Source organism: Myotis myotis, unplaced genomic scaffold, assembly GCF_014108235.1.
Source record: "Myotis myotis isolate mMyoMyo1 unplaced genomic scaffold, mMyoMyo1.p scaffold_m19_p_21, whole genome shotgun sequence".
NCBI classification, from domain to species: domain Eukaryota; kingdom Metazoa; phylum Chordata; class Mammalia; order Chiroptera; family Vespertilionidae; genus Myotis; species Myotis myotis.
This window is the reverse complement of record NW_023416326.1, coordinates 4,085,267-4,104,371: the sequence shown is the minus strand read 5'-3', so window position 1 is coordinate 4,104,371 and position 19,105 is coordinate 4,085,267. Positions and strand designations below refer to the sequence as shown.

General features: G+C 56.5%; 1 protein-coding gene across 3 annotated transcripts in view; it reads right to left on the bottom strand.

The window, feature by feature from the left end:
• SLC35F3 (solute carrier family 35 member F3) overlaps positions 1-19,105 on the bottom strand; it is a 50,925-nt gene that overhangs the window by 14,322 nt on the left and 17,498 nt on the right. For 2 of the 3 annotated variants that reach the window (XM_036355049.1, XM_036355048.1), the window contains exon 3: positions 3,130-3,448. In XM_036355049.1, the coding sequence (XP_036210942.1) occupies positions 3,130-3,448 (319 nt within the window). Of the gene's footprint in view, positions 1-3,129; positions 3,449-12,035; positions 12,336-19,105 lie in introns of those variants that run through there. The other variant, XM_036355051.1, reaches the window with a different exon arrangement.

The window sequence follows — 19,105 nt, the reverse complement described above, 5'->3', positions numbered from 1 at the left end:
GGAGGGAGAGACATCCATGATGAGCGAGATTCGACAGGCTGCCTCCTGCACGCCCCCTACTCAGGATGGAGCCCGCAACCCGGGCATGTGCCCCGACCGAGAATAGAACTGTGACCTCCTGGTTCACACACCTCAATGTTCAACCACTGAGCCATAACGGCCCGGCTTAAAGCCTTTCTTTGCAAAAATTTCCATCCTTCCCCCAAAACCCAAGAGCAACAAGCAGCAAATAATGCCACGAAACGGTTCTGACGATACGTTCCTGCGGCGAGGGAGCTGTAGCTCCCAGGGCTTTTAATTTATTTTCTTATAAATTAATAATGCATGTGTGATTGAGAGGAACTCATTAAACGCGAGGGCCATAAAGCCAGGCACTCAGACAGGAAGCGCGAGGAAGGATCCCGCCGTGCTCCTGAGCGGGACACTGAGTACACAAATCATTCTGTGTTTGCTCAGCCTAACGCAGACAACAGCCAAGGAGGGAGATGCAATTACGATCATTCTACTTAGAAGAGGCCCAAGAATGGGATTTGCACAAACGTCACCAAAGGAGGCTTATTCTGGCCCATCTGACCTTTGCCTTCTGTGACCAACTCAACTCGAAGGAAGGGGGTATGGCCACCCAACCAACATGCCCTTTCCATGCCTCAGTGTGGTCCAGGCCCAGGCCCGCCAGTTACAGGGGACCCAGGAATAGCTGGGTGTCTCTTGGGGTACGGTGACCTCGGCTGGAAAACACCTCTGAAATTTCCCAGGGACCCTCAGCGGCAGACCCTAACCCGCTCAGCCCCCGACCCGCAGGGGTGCGGCGGTCGCCAACCTTTCGGACCTCACGGATCACCAGTGGTCCGCGGGCCACCGGTTGGCGGCCGGCCGCTGGTTTAGAGGACTGGCCCACGGTGTCTGGGCAGGTGGCCCAGCCCGCTCTGGCTCGTGCCTGGAGTGGATAAACTGTGTCTGGTGACTCGGTGAAGCGTTCAGCAGAGATGCTTTGTATAGAAGAGGATTTGGTCTGATTTTGCTTTAAAAACGAGGCATCGTCATGTCCAGTGATTGTGTTTCCCACAGGCCCTCCATTCCCGAGCGGAGGTAGGCCTATGAGGAATGTCATAACGGACAATGCAAATGCCAGAAAGTCCCTTTGCTCTGGGGCCCCCGTTTTAAATAAAATAGCTCTGCCCGGCCGGCGTGGCTCGGTGGTTGAGCATCGACCTATGAACCAGGAGGTTGTAGTTCGAATCCCGGTCAGGGCCGGTGCCCGGGATGTGGGCTCGATCCCCAGAGAGGGGCGTGCAGGAGGCAGCCGATCCGTGGTTCTCTCTCATCATGGATGTTTCTATCTCTCTCTCCCTCTCCCTTCCTCTCTGACATCAATAAAAACATACATATTAAAAAAAGAAGAAGAAAAAAGGGCCCATACGCCCACTGTTTTGTTTGCGCAGCAGCAGCAGATCTGAGCCAGAACTCCCAATTACAAATTAAACTCACTTAGGGCCACTTAACTGTAAAATACACCGCTTTCCTCTGTGACTAAGAGCAGCCCATCACTTCCCTCTGGCCTCAGGGCGATCTGGGGCCCTATCACAGTTTCTAACCCGATTAGTCCCTGCCTGTGTCTGGCCGCTGTTCAGAGGAGGTACACGGTGTGTCTCTCTAGCAATTTCTGGCTAAACTGACCCTGAGCTTGCCCAGGCCGGCTCGGTTCCGGTTCTGGTTCCAGGCTCCTGCGGGCCTGGCCTCCGGAAGCCACTCAGAATCCTTTTTCCTGGGGGGGCGTGTGTGTGAGGCTGGCCTGTGGCTAACCAAGCCCCACCAGGGCCCTTCTTTTAAAAGCAATGCTCTGGCCCTCGCTGGTGTGGCTCAGTGGATAGAGCGTCAGCCTGCGGACTGAGGGGTTCCAGGTTTGATTCCGGTCAAGGGCACATGCCCAGGTTGTGGGCTCGATCCCTGGTAGAGGGTGTGCAGGAGGCAGCCAATCGGTGATTCTCTCATCATTGATGTTTCTATCTCTCTCTCCCTATTCCTTCCTCTCTGAAATCAATAAAAATATATTTTTAAAAATTAAAAAAATAAAAGCAGTGCTCTGATTACACCTTTCCTTTTACATATATATATATTTTAATGATTTCAGAGAGGAAGGGAGAGGGAGATGAAAACATCAATGATGAGAGAGAATCATGGATCAGCTGCCTCCTGCACGCCCCACACTGGGGATCGAGCCCACAACCCGGACATGTGCCCTGACCGGGAATCGAACGGTGACCTCCTGGTTCCTAGATCGACGCTCAACCACTGAACCACACCAGCCAGGCAGCCTCTTTTTGAAGGGACAGCAAACCAGTGGACTCCGTATGAGAAAATAAAGTCAGTGAAGGCCAGACGCGGCTTTGAGTGTGACAGTCACATGCAGGGTATTCAGACACATGAGGGGGGCGCCTGGGTTGGGAGGGGAATGAGTCATCGAGTCCTTGCAAGGGACAGATCTGAGCCACAGAGAGCCACCGTCACCCGGCTCCGCCGACTCCCCATCCCGAGGAGCCGGCTGGAGCCAAAGCGCGCCCCACTCCCACCCTCCCTGGGGACCTGCCCTCGGCTATTTTAAAAAATATTTTTATTGACTCCAGAGCGGCAGGGAGAGGGAGAGAGAGAGAAACATCAGTGATGAGAGAGAATCGTGGATCGGCTGCCTCTTGCACGCCCCTCACTGGGGATCAAGGTAACATCCCGGGCCTGTGCCCTGAATGGAATCCAGCCGTGACCTCCTGGTTCCTAGGGTGACGCTCAACCACTAGCCACACCAGCCCGGCACCCTCTAGGTCAGTGGTCGCCAATCTTTTGGACCTCATGGACCACCGGTTGGCGACCGCTGCTCTCGGCCATTTTAGAAGATGCCGCCTGCCTCTCCTGCTTCATATAAAGGAGCTCCCAGGCCTGGGGGGGGGGGGGGGTGAATGGGGGGGTGGAGGGAGGGGCTGGAGGTGGAGGTGCAGGTGTTCACCACCCCAGAGGAGGGGGGGCGGGGAGGGAGAGAGAATTCGGCCGTCCCACTAAGACATCGGGGGGACCCCTGACTTGTCATGTCTGTCCCAGCCCATCCCCAGGACCCGCCCGCCCCCGTGGGAGACCCACCTGTACCGCTGCCTCACCGACGGCCGCTCAGGGGCCTTGCACGCGTGGCCCACGTAGTACAGCGGGAAGAACAGGCAGTTCCAGGAGGTGGCGAACCAGGTCAGGGTGAAGGGCGCGTCGAAGGTGCGGAAGGTGCGCTTGGCCAGCTGCGTGGCGCCGGCCCAGGAGGTGCACACGCTCAGCACCACCGCCAGCCCCCAGCCCAGCTTGCGCAGCCCCGGCCCCGAGCAGCGGCAGCAGCGGCGGCTGCCCCGCCCGGCCTCCGACCCCGCCGCCGGGGCCTCAGCGGGGGCCGGGCCCTCCCGGGGGCGCTCCTCCCCTGCGGAGAGAAGGCGCTCAGGTCAGCGGGCTCCACATCTTCCCGGAATGGGGCACCCGCCCCACCCACAGCCACGGCCAAGGCCAAGGCGAGACACCCTGGGGAGGGGAGGGACAGGGTGTGTGGAGGCAGCTTTTTGAAACAAAACAGACCAGGGTCATGGCCGGCCGCCCAGGAGGACACGGGAGGGGCCTTTGGCAGCAGCCTCCCGAAAGGACACTTAAATAGATGTCATCACCTGGCTGACCGGTGGGCGTGGCTCAGGGGTTGAGCCTCGACCTAGGAACCAGGAGGTCACGGTTCGATTCCCGGTCAGGGCACAGGCCCGGGTTGCGGGCTCCATCCCCAGTGGGGGGCGTGCAGGAGGCAGCCGATCCATGATCCTCTCTCATCATGGATGCCCCTCTCCCTTCTTCTCTGAAATCAATATAAATATATTTTAAAAAACAGACACATTTTAGGGGAGGCCGGGGGAAGGTCAATGGGGAAAAAAAAAAAAGGAGACGTATGTATTACTATCTGTAATACTTTAAACAATAAAATAACATTTTAAATACAAATAGAGACATTTTCTCGGGTGTTCCTGATCTCCAGAACCCTGACCCCCCCACCTGTGGCTCACAGGCAGCAGCATCACCCCCACCACCCCGACCCCTGCTTGTTGGACATAAATGCACAATCTCGGGCCCTAGCCACAACCCCAGACCCCGAATCTGCATCCCAACAGGTGGCCTGTGTGCACGGCCTTGGCCTTGGGATGCCGCCCCCTCCCCCATTCCCCCAGGACACACAGACGGCTGGAGGGGCAGCGTGTAGTCTGCGTGGGCTCCGGGTGCTGCTGTGCTCCTGGGCCTGGGTCGGGGCGGTGCCGGGGGCTGGGTTCCCACCTGAGGAGGCCTCACGCCTGGACCTCTGAACGCTCCCGGGACCTGCCCCGAAGCCCCTCCCTGTCCGGTACTTAAAGGCACAGATACCGAGATTCTCCGCCTGGGTGGCGCTAACCACTTAGCAGCCTGGTTGGCGCTAACCACTTAGCAGCCTGGTTGGCGCTAACCACTGAGCACACTGGCTGGGCTCCCTCTTCTCTCTCTTTTTTAAACCCTCACCTGAGGGTATTTTCCCATTGATTTTTAGGGAGAGTGGAAGAGAGAGAGGGAAAGACAGAGGGACATATCGATGTCAGAGAAACGTGTCCTTGGGTTGCCTCCTGCACGCGCCCCGACCAGGGCCCGGGCCCGGGGAGGAGCCTGCCACCGAGGTGCCGTGCTCTTGACCGGAATCGAACCCGGGGCCCTGCAGTCCCCAGGCCGGCGCTCTATCCACTGAGCCACACCGGCCAGGGCCCTCTTCTCTCTTCATTTGCTCTAACTGGCTTCCTGCCGCCCGCCTGGCCGGCCTTCCTCCCGCTTGGGAGCCTTACTTAGAAACCGCGGCGGGCAGCTGGTGCTGGGCAAGGCCGGCCGCGCGCCCCGAGCGTGTAACTTCTGGATCGGCGGCGCCCCGTTCCCACAGGCCGCGGCCGGCCTTCTTCCCCAGTGTTTGCTTTTCATTCCGATGGCGTGCGTGTCGGTCAGCCGGGAACCTAAACAGAGCTGTGCCTTGCGTCGGGGGCAACCACGGGCGGATGGATGGGGACTCCCCGGAGCCGGCGGGCTGGCCTTTCCCGCTGGCCTGGCACCAGGCCCGCAGCCCCGGGGCCCACGGCGCTAGGAGGTCGTTTCCACTCCAGGGGTGAGGCGGGGAGGACAGAATACACTGGGGTCAAACTTACTTTATTTTGTTTACACTTTAAATAAAGCTTTAAGCAGCTTTAACAGCCTTAAACCAGGTGTTGCATAGCATGCTGTCTGGAACGTACTAAAGGGTGTCCCAAAATTCACGCAAGAAGTAATGCTGATAGAAAACACAGGTTTATAATTAAAAATTGTAAATTTTTTATTGATTCATAAAGCATACAGGACAGGGTTATGTGTGGAATAGCACATACGCAAAGCCGTGGTCTTCATTGGTCTTCCTTGTCCCTGTTCCTGGGCCATCATTGGTCCTATGTCATGCTTATCAAATGGAAGGGATTGAAATCAAAGGGCAACAGATATTAGAATCTGATTCAATAAACCAAGTAAAATTAGGCTTTTATTTTTTGTTGTTGTTAATGCTCACGTAAAATTCAAATCTTGGGTGAATTTTGGGACACCCTGTAACTCTATGATGCAAAATCTTGATTCAAGACCATCTGTTTGCCCGGCCGGTGTGGCTCAGTGGTTGAGCGTTGACCTCTGAAGCAGGAGGTCACGGTTCAATTCCCCGTCAGGGCACATACTTGGGTTGTGGGCTCGATCCCCAGTGCGGGGCGTGCAGGAGGCGGGTGATCCATGATTCTCCCTCATCACGGATATTTCTTTTCTATCTCTCTCTCCCTCTCCCTTCCTCTCTGAAATAAATCAAAAAATATTTTTAAAAACTTCACTCGGAGGAGCACAGTTCATGGGTTTTAGTAAATTAACGGAAGGGTGAAGCCATCCCCACTACCCCATCTTGGAACATCCCATCACTTCAGGATGAGCCTCATGCCCGTTTGCAATCACGCCCCAGGTCTACCCCAGCTCCCAGCCACCACAAATCTGGTCTCTACCTCTGCAGGTTCGGCGATTCTGGACACTGAGACCATGCAGGCCTTTGCACCCGATTCCTTCGCTTATCATAATGGCACCGGGGTTCACCCATGCTGTAGCCTGTGTCAGTCATTCTTTTTTTCTTTTTATGTTTTTATCTATTTTGTGGTTTTTTTTTTTTTGAGAGAGAGAGAGAGAGAGGAAAGGACAGGGAGAGAGAAAGATAGAAACACTGGTAAGAGAGAATCATCAATTGGCTGCCTCCTACACGCCCCCTACTGGGGATCGAGCCCACAACCCAAGTATGTGCCCTGACCAGGAATCAAACCAGTGACCTCCTGGTTCATGGGTCGATGCTCAACCACTGAGCCACACTGGCCGGGCAGTGCCCGTCATTCCGCATGGCGGACAGCCTGCGCTGTGTGCATCCATTCGTCCCTGGAGGGACACGTGTGCTGCTCCCAGTTTCTGGCTCCTGTGACTCATGCTGACAAGAACCCTCACATATACGTCTCAGTGTGACGTATATGTTGTCATTTCTCTTGGGCGGACTGGTTAGGTTTGGGGGCCTCTGATCCAACAAAGATTTATTGGCACCTCCTGTGGGACATGAGGCAGACAGTGCACCCCAAGAGGACACGGCTGATGCTGCTCTGGGAACTAGAGCCCCCCCCCCCCTTTTTATCCAGGCCAGCCCCAGGGGAAGAGGACCATTTCCCATGTGTTGATCAACAACGTGTAAGCCCATTCAGGACGAGCTTTTGCAAAATGAGGAGCTTGGAAGGAAGCTTTTGTTGAGGGCCATTTGCAAGTGTAACTCAGCTCCCAAAAATGCAGTTTGGGTTTTGTTGATGCCATCCACTCGTTAAATCCTTGCTCAGTGAATTTACGTGCGATGTGTGCATTGGGGGAGCTGTGCAGGAGGCGGGACTAAACTTGCTGCCCCTGGTGGCCTGGCAGGTGCTGGTGCCGGCGGAGCAACAGGTGATGGGAAACGAGGCTTGCACGGGACGCCCGGGGCCTGCCGAGGCCTTTTACCTGCAAACCACAGCTTACACACACACACACACTCAGGCACACACACACACTCAGGCACACATGCACAAACGCACACACCCCATACATGCACACACAAATGCAAGCACACACCTGCACAAACGCACACACGTCTAAGCATGCACACACATACACAAGCAGGCGCACACACATACACACACAAACATACACATACAAATTCAAACATGCATAGGCACACACACACAAGCACACCACAGAAACACACACACACACACCTGCACACACCTACACAAACACAATGCACATGGGCACACACGCACACACATCCGTACACACAGACACATGCATGCAACATGCACACACACACATGCACACACAAGCCCACCCATGCATAGGCACAGGCACACACGCAGACACACACACACAAACAGGCACACACACAGCCCCATTTCTCAGTGGCCCCGGGTCACGCCCTGGAGCTCTGCTCGTAAGTGACTCAGTAGGCGCGCGCCATGTCTCTGCTGACAGCTGGCGTGAGGCCTGTCTCCTCCCGTCTCTTCTCAGGAGACGGAGGGCTGGGCTCGAGTCCGATGGCTCATCAGCTCCGGGAGCTGGGGCTGACATGCGAGTCTCGACCCGCCGCCGGCGTCCCTCCCTCCACACGCCTCCCCGAGCCACACGAGGTCTTCACCACCGAGAACGAGAACGAATCCCTCGCCAGAAAGGCTTTTAAGGGTGACATCTCTCCTGGCTCCCCCGCAGGCTGAACCTCGGCCGCGCCTGCCACCCCGTTCCCGCCACTTCCCACCTCCCGAGAAGGCGGCCAGCTCAGGTCCCTGGCTTCCCTCCCGCGTCCCCACACCTCCCTGTCTCTGCCTGTCATCCATTCCCGCTTTTCAAGGCCAGCCACCCCCTCTCCCTCCCCCGGGCCGTCGCTGCATCATCACCCTCCTCTCGGGCAACCCGGGGCCTGTCCCGGGAACAGCCTCCGGCCTCCGTTTACAGAAACACCGGCTGTTGAAAAACCCCTGCTGTGCCCGGGAATCCACCGTGACCTCCTGGTTCATAGGTTGCCGCTCAACCACTGAGCCACCGCCGGGGGCAGGGGCCTTCCGGGCCAGGTGCAGAGCAGGCAAGGAGGTGGTGAAGGCGGGGTGACAGGTCAGGTGAGAGAGACAGATGGGGGGGCCGGGGGGGATGAATGGACAAGCACTAAATCCCGACAGCCACATGCAGGGGGAGGGACCGGGGAGCGGAAGGCGGAGAAGAAGTCTGACCCTTGTAAGCAGGCAGCCTCCCTCGTAGGCAGCACGGAAACCCCAGGAAGCCCCGGCCGGTGTGGCTCAGTGGTTGAGTGTCGACCTATGAAGCAGGAGGTCACGGTTCGATTCCCGGTCAGGGCACAGGCCCGGGTTGTGGGCTCGATCCCCAGTGTGGGGTGTGCAGGAGGCAGCCTATCGATGATTCTCTCTCATCATTGATGTTTCTCTCTCTCCCTCTCCCTTCCTCTCTGAAATCAATAAAAATATATTTTAAAAAGGAAAATAAAAGGGACATACTGTCATCCTCTTCTGCACATGAGAGAAGTGATGCTCAAAGAGCTGGGATCACTAGCCACAGGGACTGGCTGAGCGGGAGCCATGGGCACTGCCTCCTGTCCATCTGACCCCACAGCCTCACTCTCTCCACAGGCGACCTGCCGCTGGCCTCCACGGGGATTTATTGTATTGCTCTCAACTACCGATTCCTACCGAATGCAATTTCATTGAACGCTAGAGACCTGGTGCACGAAATTCGAGCACGGGTAGGGTCCCTAGGCCTGGCCGGCGATCAGGGCCGACCGGGGCCTTCCAGCTGCTGGCTGTGGCCTTCCTTCGTTCCGTGCCGCCCCCTGGTGGTCAGCACACATCATAGCGAGGGGCCAGTCTCCTGATGGAACTGCCGCAGGGACAATTTGCACATTAGGCTTTTATATATAGAGATGGGAATACAGACGATCCCAAGAAATACTACTCTGCGAGGATGTGTCGCTGATTAATGTCCAGTGTCTGTGCTCGATGGGAAAGCCAGGATGAGGACATGAAAACAAGAGTGGCTGTCAGAGAGGGCACGGCATCCACCAGGCTGGAACCACGGTTCAAGCCTCAAGCCCCATCCTCCAAGTGCCCTGGGCCGGGCCCACGCACCCCCGCCTCTCCTGCCCAAACAGCCCCTCCCCTCCCTCTGCACCTGACAAGTCTCACCTCAGCTGCTACGCCTCTACTTCAGAAGGCCGCCTCCTCAGGGAAGCCTTCTCAGATTGCTCAATGATCAGTGTCCCTGGGACACTTTGTTTTCAGCTCTGAACCAGAACATACTACCTGTATTAGACAACTAATTTACCCATGTGCAGTGGATAACTAACCTATCTCTTATGCACTAGATAACTAGTCTACCTATAGGCACTAGATAGATAGCTAACCTATCTCTTATGTACTAGATAACTAACCTGTCTCTTATGCACTAGATAACTAGTGTACCTTTAGGCACCAGATAGATAGCTAATCTATCTCTTATGTACCAGATAACTAATCTATATGCACTAGATAGCTAACCTATCTATATTACTGGATAATTAATCTACCTATATGCACTAGATAGCTAATCTATATTGCTAGATAGCTAACCTATGCATATGTACCAGATAGCTAATCTATACTACTGGATAACTAATCTACCTATAGGCACTAGATAGCTAACCTATGCATATGTACCAGATAGCTAATCTATATTACTAGATAACTAATCTACCTATATGCATGCACTAGATAGTTAACCTATGCATATGTACCAGTTAACTAATCTACCTATAACTACTAGACAACTATCTATGCACTTTTCCCCACTAGCCTGAAACGTCCTTAAGAGAACGAAGCAGCCGAAACCTGTTTGGCTCAGTGGATAGAGCGTCGGCCTGCGGACTGAAGGGTCCCGGGTTCGATTCCGGTCAAGGGCATGTACCTGGGTTGCAGGCACATCCCCAGTGGGAGATGTGCAGGAGGCAGCTGATCGATGTTTCTCTCTCATCGATGTTTCTAACTCTCTATTCCTCTCCCTTCCTCTCTGTAAAAAATCAATAAAATATATTAAAAAAAAGAAGAAAAAAAAAGAACGAAGCCACTATCGTTCATTCCTGCAATCCCACGGCCTTGCTCAGTGCACGGAGGCCACGGAGTGGGGCCCGGTGAGGTGCCTGCTGGGTAAATGAAGTCATCCTCCCCACCTCCCACGCCGGAGTCCCACCACGCAGCACGTTGCCTATTTTAGGTTTATGTGTCCCCCACGCTGGTGCCTCCCTGCACCCCCCTCCTTGTTAGGAACGCTCCTCACGCTAATAAATACTCCCGGCCGTCTCTCTGCCATCACACAGACAGCCGCAGTGTGGGGACCCCCGCGCCCTGCGCATCCGCGGCCAAACAGGATGAGTCAACACTCCAAGGCAGGCACGCAAGGCGCACACAGCTCCAACAGATACACCCAGAGCCACACTGAACCAAAATGACGAGGGAAAAAAAAACCCAACCCCCTAAAGACAGAAAATGAGACGTAGGTAAGTGGTCGCAAGTTAGTGCAAAACGACGTTCTGACCCGCCAGCCCTGGGTGACAGTCCTGCTTCCCCACCAACCAAGCCACACATCTGGGCCTCACCGTCCGCATCTGTAGGATGGGCACACGGCACAAGGATGGCACAGGCAGCCTCTGCCCAGCCAGCCTCCGTCTTGCTCTCTGTCTTCAGTCTCCTTGCAACAGGTGAGTGCTCTCGCAGGAAAGGTCCCGAGTCCCGCCTGCAGTCCCGGGAGCAGGCAGGAGCCGGGGCCACCCTGCACGTGGCTCACACGGGGCTGCTTGCTCAGGGTCCCAGGACCTTAACTGAGAGGTCTGCTTTCTTTCTTTCTTTTTTTAAAAAAATATATTTGTATTGATTTCAGAGGAAGGGAGAGGGAGAGAGATAGAAACATCCATGATGAGGGAGAATCATGGATCGGCCGCCTCCTGCACGCCCCACACTGGGGATGGAGCCTGCAACGCGGGCCTGTGCCCTGACCGGGAATCGAACCGCGTGACCTCCTGGTTCATAGGCTGACACTCAACCACTGAGCCACGCGGGCCAGGCGTGAGGGGTCTGTGTTCTGCTCCCCACTCATGGACTGGCCCTTCCCAGCCCTCACCCAGACAACCTGGCCAGCTCTCTCATCCCACCTCTGCCTCCTGGGAGGGGAGCAAGGGCTGAGGGGAGGGGGGGCCTCTCTCTGCTCCCTCCTCCCTCCACATGGGAGAGCGAGCTCCCGCACTCAGGCAGGTGGCAGCTAGGTCTGAGTCAGGCTCCCTCTCCGGGTCCCTGCTCCACTCCACATCCCGACTGGGGGCCAGAACGCATTTCCATGCGGGTGGCCTTGCTCTCCCTGCCTGTCCCCCAGCAGCTGGGGCTGGGAGGTCACAGCACAGCTCAGCCTGGGCAGCCACCGGCCCTCTCCCGGCTCAGCAACACCTGGCTCTGCGTGGAGCAGGAGATGCTCCAAACCAGGAACCAGGGACGCCAGCGTGCGTGAGCGTGGGAGACACTGGCTAGTGTCCGGGTGGGCCCCTCCTGCCCAGCTGCCCAGCGAGTGCCCAGGCCACGCCAGGAAGGAGCCGAGGCCCCGCTGCTGCGCTGCCAGATGTGCGGGGGGGGGGGGGGGGGGGGCCTGCACCAAGGAGCTGCGCGCTGTGAGGGCGCACCCCGGCTGCCTGTGGACCGCGCTGCAGCTCAGGGCGCCAGAGCTGCCAGGTGCCGCCTCCGCAGGCAGCTGCACTGCGGGGACGCCTCCCCCGGAGCTGGCAGCCCCCCCCCCCCAAGCCTGGCGCCCCATGGCCCTGTGGCGGGGAAAGGGGGCGGCCCCGCTGGGGTGCAGACCCCCGGCCCCGCCCGCGCCCCTACCTTCCACTTTGGTGAGGGTCAGCACCGGACTGTTGCAGGCGCTGAGCGGAGCCACCCGGGCCGAATGCTTCTTCATGGTGAGCCGTCCGCCCGCGGGAGTCGCGAGCGCCTACATCCTGGGGCCGGCCGAGCGCCCCGGGTGCCCGCGGCCTCCACCCTGCAGGCCCCGCCGGCGGCCAGCGCTCCGGTCCCCTCCCGTCGCTGCGCTCACTGCGGCCGCCCTGGCCCCGCGGAGCGCATCTTCCCGGCCCGCCGCGCCGCTCCAGGCGCGCACGCCTCCCGCCGGGGCTGCTGCGAACTCCGACGTCACGGCCAAGTGCGCGCCCCACGCCCACCCGGCGCACCTGCCCCGCCCCCGCCCACCGCGCAGCCAGCGTCTCCCTCCAGCCCGGCCGGGTCCTGGCTGCAGCCTCGGGCGGGAGAGCGAGCGCCAGCCACCGGCTCCTGGGTCAGCCCTGATGGGTCCGGCGCGCTGGAGGGGACCCCGAGAACTTGACCTCGGGGCTCCACAGGTTTAGCTGGAGAGTGGCCGCCTCTCTCTGCAGCTGGTTTGCGGGAAGAGCCGGCAAAAGGAAAGCTCCCCAGGCGCGCATTAACTTCCGCGGGGTCATCTTTATTCTCTTTTAATCCTCACCCTCGTATGTTTTCCCACTGCTTTTCAGAGAGAGTGGAATTGGGAGGGAAAAGGAGAGAAATATCCATGTGAGAGAAACACATAGATTGGTTGCCTCCTGCAGGTGCCCTGACCAGGGCCGGGGACCAGGGCCAGGGAGGAGCCCGCAACTGAGGTCCCTGCCCTTGACCGGAATCCAACCCGGGACCCTTCAATCCACAGGCTGCTCTATCCACTGAGCAAACCGGCCAGGGCTACGGGCACATGTTTCCGCGTGGCCCCTGGGGACGGCTCTTTTGGGGGAAAAACGAGGCCAAGGCTGCAGCAACAGAGCAGCCACAAGAGAGCAAAGGTCCCAGGAGGTTTCAGCACTGCCCACGGCCCCAGTCCGGCCAGGCCCCACCACCTGGGGGACAGAGAAAGCTGCATGTGCGCACCGCTCCGGGTTCCCGTTGCCATAGCGGGACTGGCATGCGCCTCTGCAGGGGCTGGACTCCCTGCCCCCTCTCAGGCCTGGCTATAACCTACTGGCCAAGGATGCAGGCCAAAAAGCAATGACATAGCCAGGCTGGCGTGGCTCAGGGGTTGAGCATCGACCTATGAACCTGAAGGTCACGGTTCAATTCCCCATCAGGGCACATGCCCGGGTTGCGGGCTCGATCCCAGTAGGGGGCGTGCAGGAGGCAGCTGATCCATGATTCTTTCTTATCACTGATGTGTCTCTTTTTTAAAAAAAATAAATTTTATTGACTTTTTACAGAATGGAAGGGAGAGGGGTAGAGAGTTAGAAACATCAATGAGAGAGAAACATGGATCAGCCGCCTCCCACACGCCTCCCACTGGGGATTGCCCTCAACCAAGGTACATGCCCTTGACCGGAATTGAACCTGGGACCTTTCAGTCCGCAGGCCGACGCTCTATCCACTGAGCCAAACCGGTTAGGGCTGTTTTTCATCTCTTTATCCCTCTCCCTTCCTCTCTGGAATCAATACAAATATATTTTTTTTTAAAAAAGCAATGGCATACCTATTGCGTCACTGGCCGAGTAACCGGACGTCCTCAGTTGCCCCTGCAGCTGGGGTGCACAGAGTTCGTGCGGCCCCAGAGCTCCAAGGGCCTGTGGGCGTCTCACTGGCGCACGCCCAGCCACCTGCTCCAGTCCCAGGACTCCGCCGGGAACCTGAAGGTTCCGTGGTGAACGAAGGCAGGTTTTGTGGGGACTGTGATGTCCTTCCCCAGACCTACAGAAGCGCCCACGCTACCCGGTTTCCTGGGTCCAAGTGGGTATCTACTGTACGATGTCGTTCTCATGCCCCCAAAGGGAACTCGGTGGAGAGGTGGAGGTGGAGGGTGACCTCAGAGCAATGGGGTCTCCCTAGCGTGGCACCTACCGGCTGTTTCTGGGGACGTCCCGCCTGCAAACCCCCAGGTCTCCGGGGGGTGGGGGGGAGTGGTTCTTGGAAGCGCCTCTCGTAGCCAGATGTGGACCTCCTTGCCCTCGGGAACAGCTGGGATGGACAGAGTGCCCCCCAAAGCCAGGGATTCCGGGGTTGTCTCAGGCTATATATCCCAGGAAGGGTTTTTAAGGGTCTCTGCAGCGCCCTCTAGTGGTAGCCTCCACACCACACACCTCTCATGGGGAACTTGTCCCAAGACCCTTAGGGGGTTCTTGTACACCTGTCTGCCTGCCCTGGGGTGATCTGTACCCCCTCTGCCTGCCCAGGGGTGATGTGTACCCCCTCTGCCTGCTCTGTGGTGATCTGTACCCCCTCTGCCTGCCCTGGGCTATTTGCACCCCCTCTGCCTGCCCTGGGGTGATCTGTACCCCTCTGCCTGCCCTGGGGTGATCTGTACCCCCTCAGCCTGCCCTGGGCTGTTTGTACCCCCTCTGCCTGCCCTGGGGTGATCTGTACCCCCTCTGCCTGCCCTGGGGTGATCTGTACCCCCTCTGCCTGCCCTGGGGTGATCTGTACCCCCTCTGCCTGCTCTGGGGTGATCTGTACCCCCTCAGCCTGCCCTGGGCTGTTTGTACCCCCTCAGCCTGCCCTGGGGTGATCTGTACCCCCTCTGCCTGCCCTGGGTGATCTGTACCCCCTCTGCCTGCCCTGGGCTGTTTGTACACCTGCTTCGGCTTCCTGCTAGGCTGAAAATGCGGTGAGGCAGGGACCTTGCTCGGTAAGCACCGTGAACAAACAAACGAATGAATGAGTGAATGAATGAATGAAGACACCAGGGCAGGAAGACCAGGAACTGGTCAAATGGACAACCGGTGGCGCAATTCCATCTTCCCCCCTCGCGTGAGCTTCCTTTCCTCCCTTGCTCCTGTCTAAACCAGGCCCTTCTCCACCTGCACCTTGCCCCCTCCTGCGAGCCCGCTCCTCTGGCGAAACAACAGAAATGAACACGATACACAAAACACACACCGTCCAGAGCAAACGGTCTACGCACGTGCAAGGCCGCGGCCAAGTCTCAAATTCCCCACCTGCCGCCCTGAGGACCGAGCCTGGCAGCAGCTCCGTGTGAGGCCGGGTTATGGGAAATGCAAGAGAGCTCATCGATTTTGGCTTTAACCTTGACTGCTCATTCCAACGGCCGGCATCGCATGCGCGACGGGCAGAGGACTTCTAATTTGGGACGAGTAGCAACCTAAGACACAGAGGGCGGGAAGGATGGCCCTGGGGGCGGGGGGGGGGGGCTCTGTCTCCAGCAGGGGCCTTCGCAGGACTGAACACATTTCCCACAGCCCCTGGCGGCTGCGTTCAATTCATTAATAAGACGGGAACGAGGAAGCTCAAAGGGGTTAACTCAAGTGTCCTTGGAGCTAATTACAGATACCAAATGTAGCCCGGCCGGCGGGGCTCAGTGGTTGAGCGTCCACCTACGAACCAGGAGGTCCCGGTTCGAGTCCCGGTCAAGGGCACATGCCCGTGTTGCAGGCTCGATCCCCAGTAGGGGGCGTGCAGGAGGCAGTCAACCCATGATTCTTTCTCATCATTTCTCTCTCTTCCTTCCTTTCTGCAATCAATAAATTAAAAAAAAAAAATTACAACGAAGAAGATGACCGAGAAACAAAAAACCGATGGCTATTCTGGGAACAGTAAGTAGAAGCACCTAAATATACCCTCCAGTGCACGCGCCCAGTGACGCCGCGTCTTGCAGCTGCAGCGGCAGGAAGCCAGCAGCAGCCCCGCTCGATGGGACCTGCCCGCACTCAGAGACGCTTCTGCTGGGACAGCAGAGAGCTGCTCGCTCTTGGAGTTCGGTTTTACCCTTGGATGGAGTTCAGGACACTTACGGTGCCTTTCACGTGACTCCTGGTTTTCAGGAAAGGATGGATGGTGTGCCTCTAGGAAAAACATCTCCGCCCTGAGATATAAGAGACGATTCGAACGGTTCCCAGCTCCTCGGGCAAGTTTCCTGGGAGGTGAGCCCTCGTGTGGGGAGAGGGAAGGTGAGCTAGGCTGTCAGGACTCCGGGCAGTGTGTCAGGAAGGTGGGCGGAGGCCAAAGGCACACGCACATGCTTCTCACCATCAAGAAAGTGAAAGTCGCCCGGCCGGCGTGGCTCAGTGGTTGAGCATCGACCTAGGAACCAGGAGGTCACGGTTCAATTCCTGGTCAGGGCACATGGCCAGGTTTTGGGCTCGATCCCCAGTGGGGGGCGTGCAGGAGGCAGCCGATCCATGATTGTCTCTCATCGTGGATGTTTCTCTCTCCTCTCTCTCTGTCCCTTTCCCTTCCTCTCTGAAATCAATAAAGATCTTTTTAAAAAAAGTGACAAGTCAACCAACAGCGGGAGAGCGTATTTGCCGAGCACACATCTGATTAGGGGCTGGCGTCTAAAACGTGTAAAGAACTCTGACAACTCAATAATAAAAAGACAAACAACTCCCTTGCCAAAGGGGCAAAGGTGACTTAAAAATGGGCCCAGGGCCGGAACCGGTTTGGCTCGGTGGATGGAGCGTCGGCCTGCGGACTGAGGGGTCCCGGGTTCGATTCTGATCGGGGGCATGTGCCTGGGTTGCGGGCACATCCCCAGTGGGAGATGTGCAGCAGGCAGCTGATCGATGTTTCTCTCTCATCAATGTTTCTGACTCTATATCCTTCTCACTTCCTCTCTGTGGAAAATCAATAAAATATATTTAAAAAAAAAAAATGGGCCCAGGACCGTGTGGGCACCTCACCAAAGAAGACACACGGATGGCAAATACAAACGTTAAAAGATGCTCTACCTCCGTGGTCATCGGGAAAATGCAAATTAAAGCACCAACGACGAGGTGCCACTACACGCCCATTAGCATGTCTCAAGTCCGGAACCCTGACAACACCAAGTGCTGACAAGGACGTGGAGCCACCGGAACCCTCATTCGCTGCTGGTGGGAATGCAAAGTGGTGCAGCCACGTTGGAAGACGATCTAGTGTTTTCTTACAAAACTCAACCCGCCTTTTCCATCTGATCCAGCAATTCTGCTCTGTGGCGTTTACCCAAAGGAGCCGGACACTGTCCACCGGGAAGCCTGCACACAGATGCCCTTCAGTAGGTGAAAGGCTACGTCCACGGTGGCTCATCCGGACACTGGAGTATTATTGCTAAAAAAAAAAAAAATGGAATATTCGTGCTAAAAACTGAGCTAATAAGCCAGGAAAAGACATGGAGGAACACTACATGCATTTCACTAAGTAAAAAAAAAAGGCTACCTACTGTCTGGTTCCAACTGTATTTTGGAAAAGGCAAAACTATGGAGACACCCCAGCCAGCGTGGTTGAGCGTCGACCTACAAACCAGGAGGTCAGGGTTCGACTAGCGGTCAGGGCCCGTGCCCGGGTTGCAGGCTCCATCCCCAGTGTGGGGCGTGCAGGAGGCAGCCGGTCCATGATTCTCTCTCATCATGGATGTTTCTATCTCTCTCTCTCCCTCTCCTTTCCTCTCTGAAACCAATAAAAAATATATATATATATATTTTTTTTTAAAAAAAATAATGGAGACAGTAAAAGTCAGGGGTTGCCATGACACTTTTGTGCAAACCCATAGAGTGTTCTATACCCAGAGTGGCCTAATGTCAGTGTCATCTGGGGATGGTGTGTCCGTGTGGGTTCACTGGGTGACAGATGTCCCCCTCGGGCAGTGATGTGATCGGAGGGAAGGCTGCCCCTGGGTGACGCTGAGCTGCGCACGTGAGGACCACACTCTGGGGACCAGCAGGTCAGGGGAGAATGAGCGGATGGAGTCACTTCCCCTATCTGTGTCCCTGGGGGATGGATGGCCAGGCCTGGGTGTGCTGCGCATGACTCTGCAAACTGAATTTCTTGATTGTTCTCTGGGCTGCACCCAACAAGGACGGGCTGGCCTGCCAAGATCCGGAGAGGGCGACTGTCCCCGTGGCAGGGCCACCTTCAAAGCGACCGGAGGAAAGAGATGCCGCCTTAGTGTGACTATAAGAACTGCCCAGTGAGCAGGGCCAGCCCACTGTCCGATCAACACAGATAATATATATTATTATCATCATTATTATTATTATTATTAATTTCAGAGAAGACGGAAGAGGGAGTGAGAAATAGAAACATCACTGATGAGAGAGAATCATGGACCAGCTGCCTCCTGCACACCCCACACGGGGGATGGAGCCCGCAACCCGGGCATGTGCTCTGATTGGCACCGAACCTGGGACCTTTCAGAGCAGACCGATGCTCTATCCACTGAGCCAACCCAGCCAGGCTCCCTCATTTCCTCTTGATCTCGGGCAGGTAGCACTTCTCTGCCTGCTGCTCCGTCTGTAAAGCCGGCTGCCTTGCGTGTGTGGGTGCTCAGAATTGAGCAAGCACAGGGCCAGCCCCCTGTCCGACCAACACAGAAAATAACAGTCCAGCGAATACAGTTTCCACACAGAGGGCCACGGCCATTTACCAAGACCCTTTAAAGTAGGGGGACCAGGGCCCGACCGGCACGGCTCAGTGGTTGTACATTGTCGACCTATGAGCAGTTCGATTCGGGCTCAGTCCCCCGTGCGGGGGGCGTGCAGGAGGCAGCCGATCAATGATTCTCTCTCATCGCTGACGTTTTTTCTTTCCCTCTCTCCCTCTCCCTTCCTCTCTGAAATCAATAAAAATATGTGTTAAAGTAATAAATAAATAAAAGTGGGTGACAAGGAATTCGTCCTAAGAGAAACCTTTATGAGTCGATCTGTCCCAAAGTAGTATTCCTCCCTGAAATCATAAAAACAAACAGAACACTGGCTTGGTCTGCCCCCTGGTGGATTCCTCTTGTCATCACCGCAGGCAGGGCCCTACCTCTAAATGTTTAAAAACCTTTAGAAATACTACTAGGCAATACAATGATTCAGGAGGCACCCCCTCCACAGGCATTGGGGGGCCGGGGGGGGGGCTGATATGAAAGTAAGCGGAAAAAAACCTGACAAAGACCTAATTTTTTAACGTTTTCATTATGATGGCTACATATT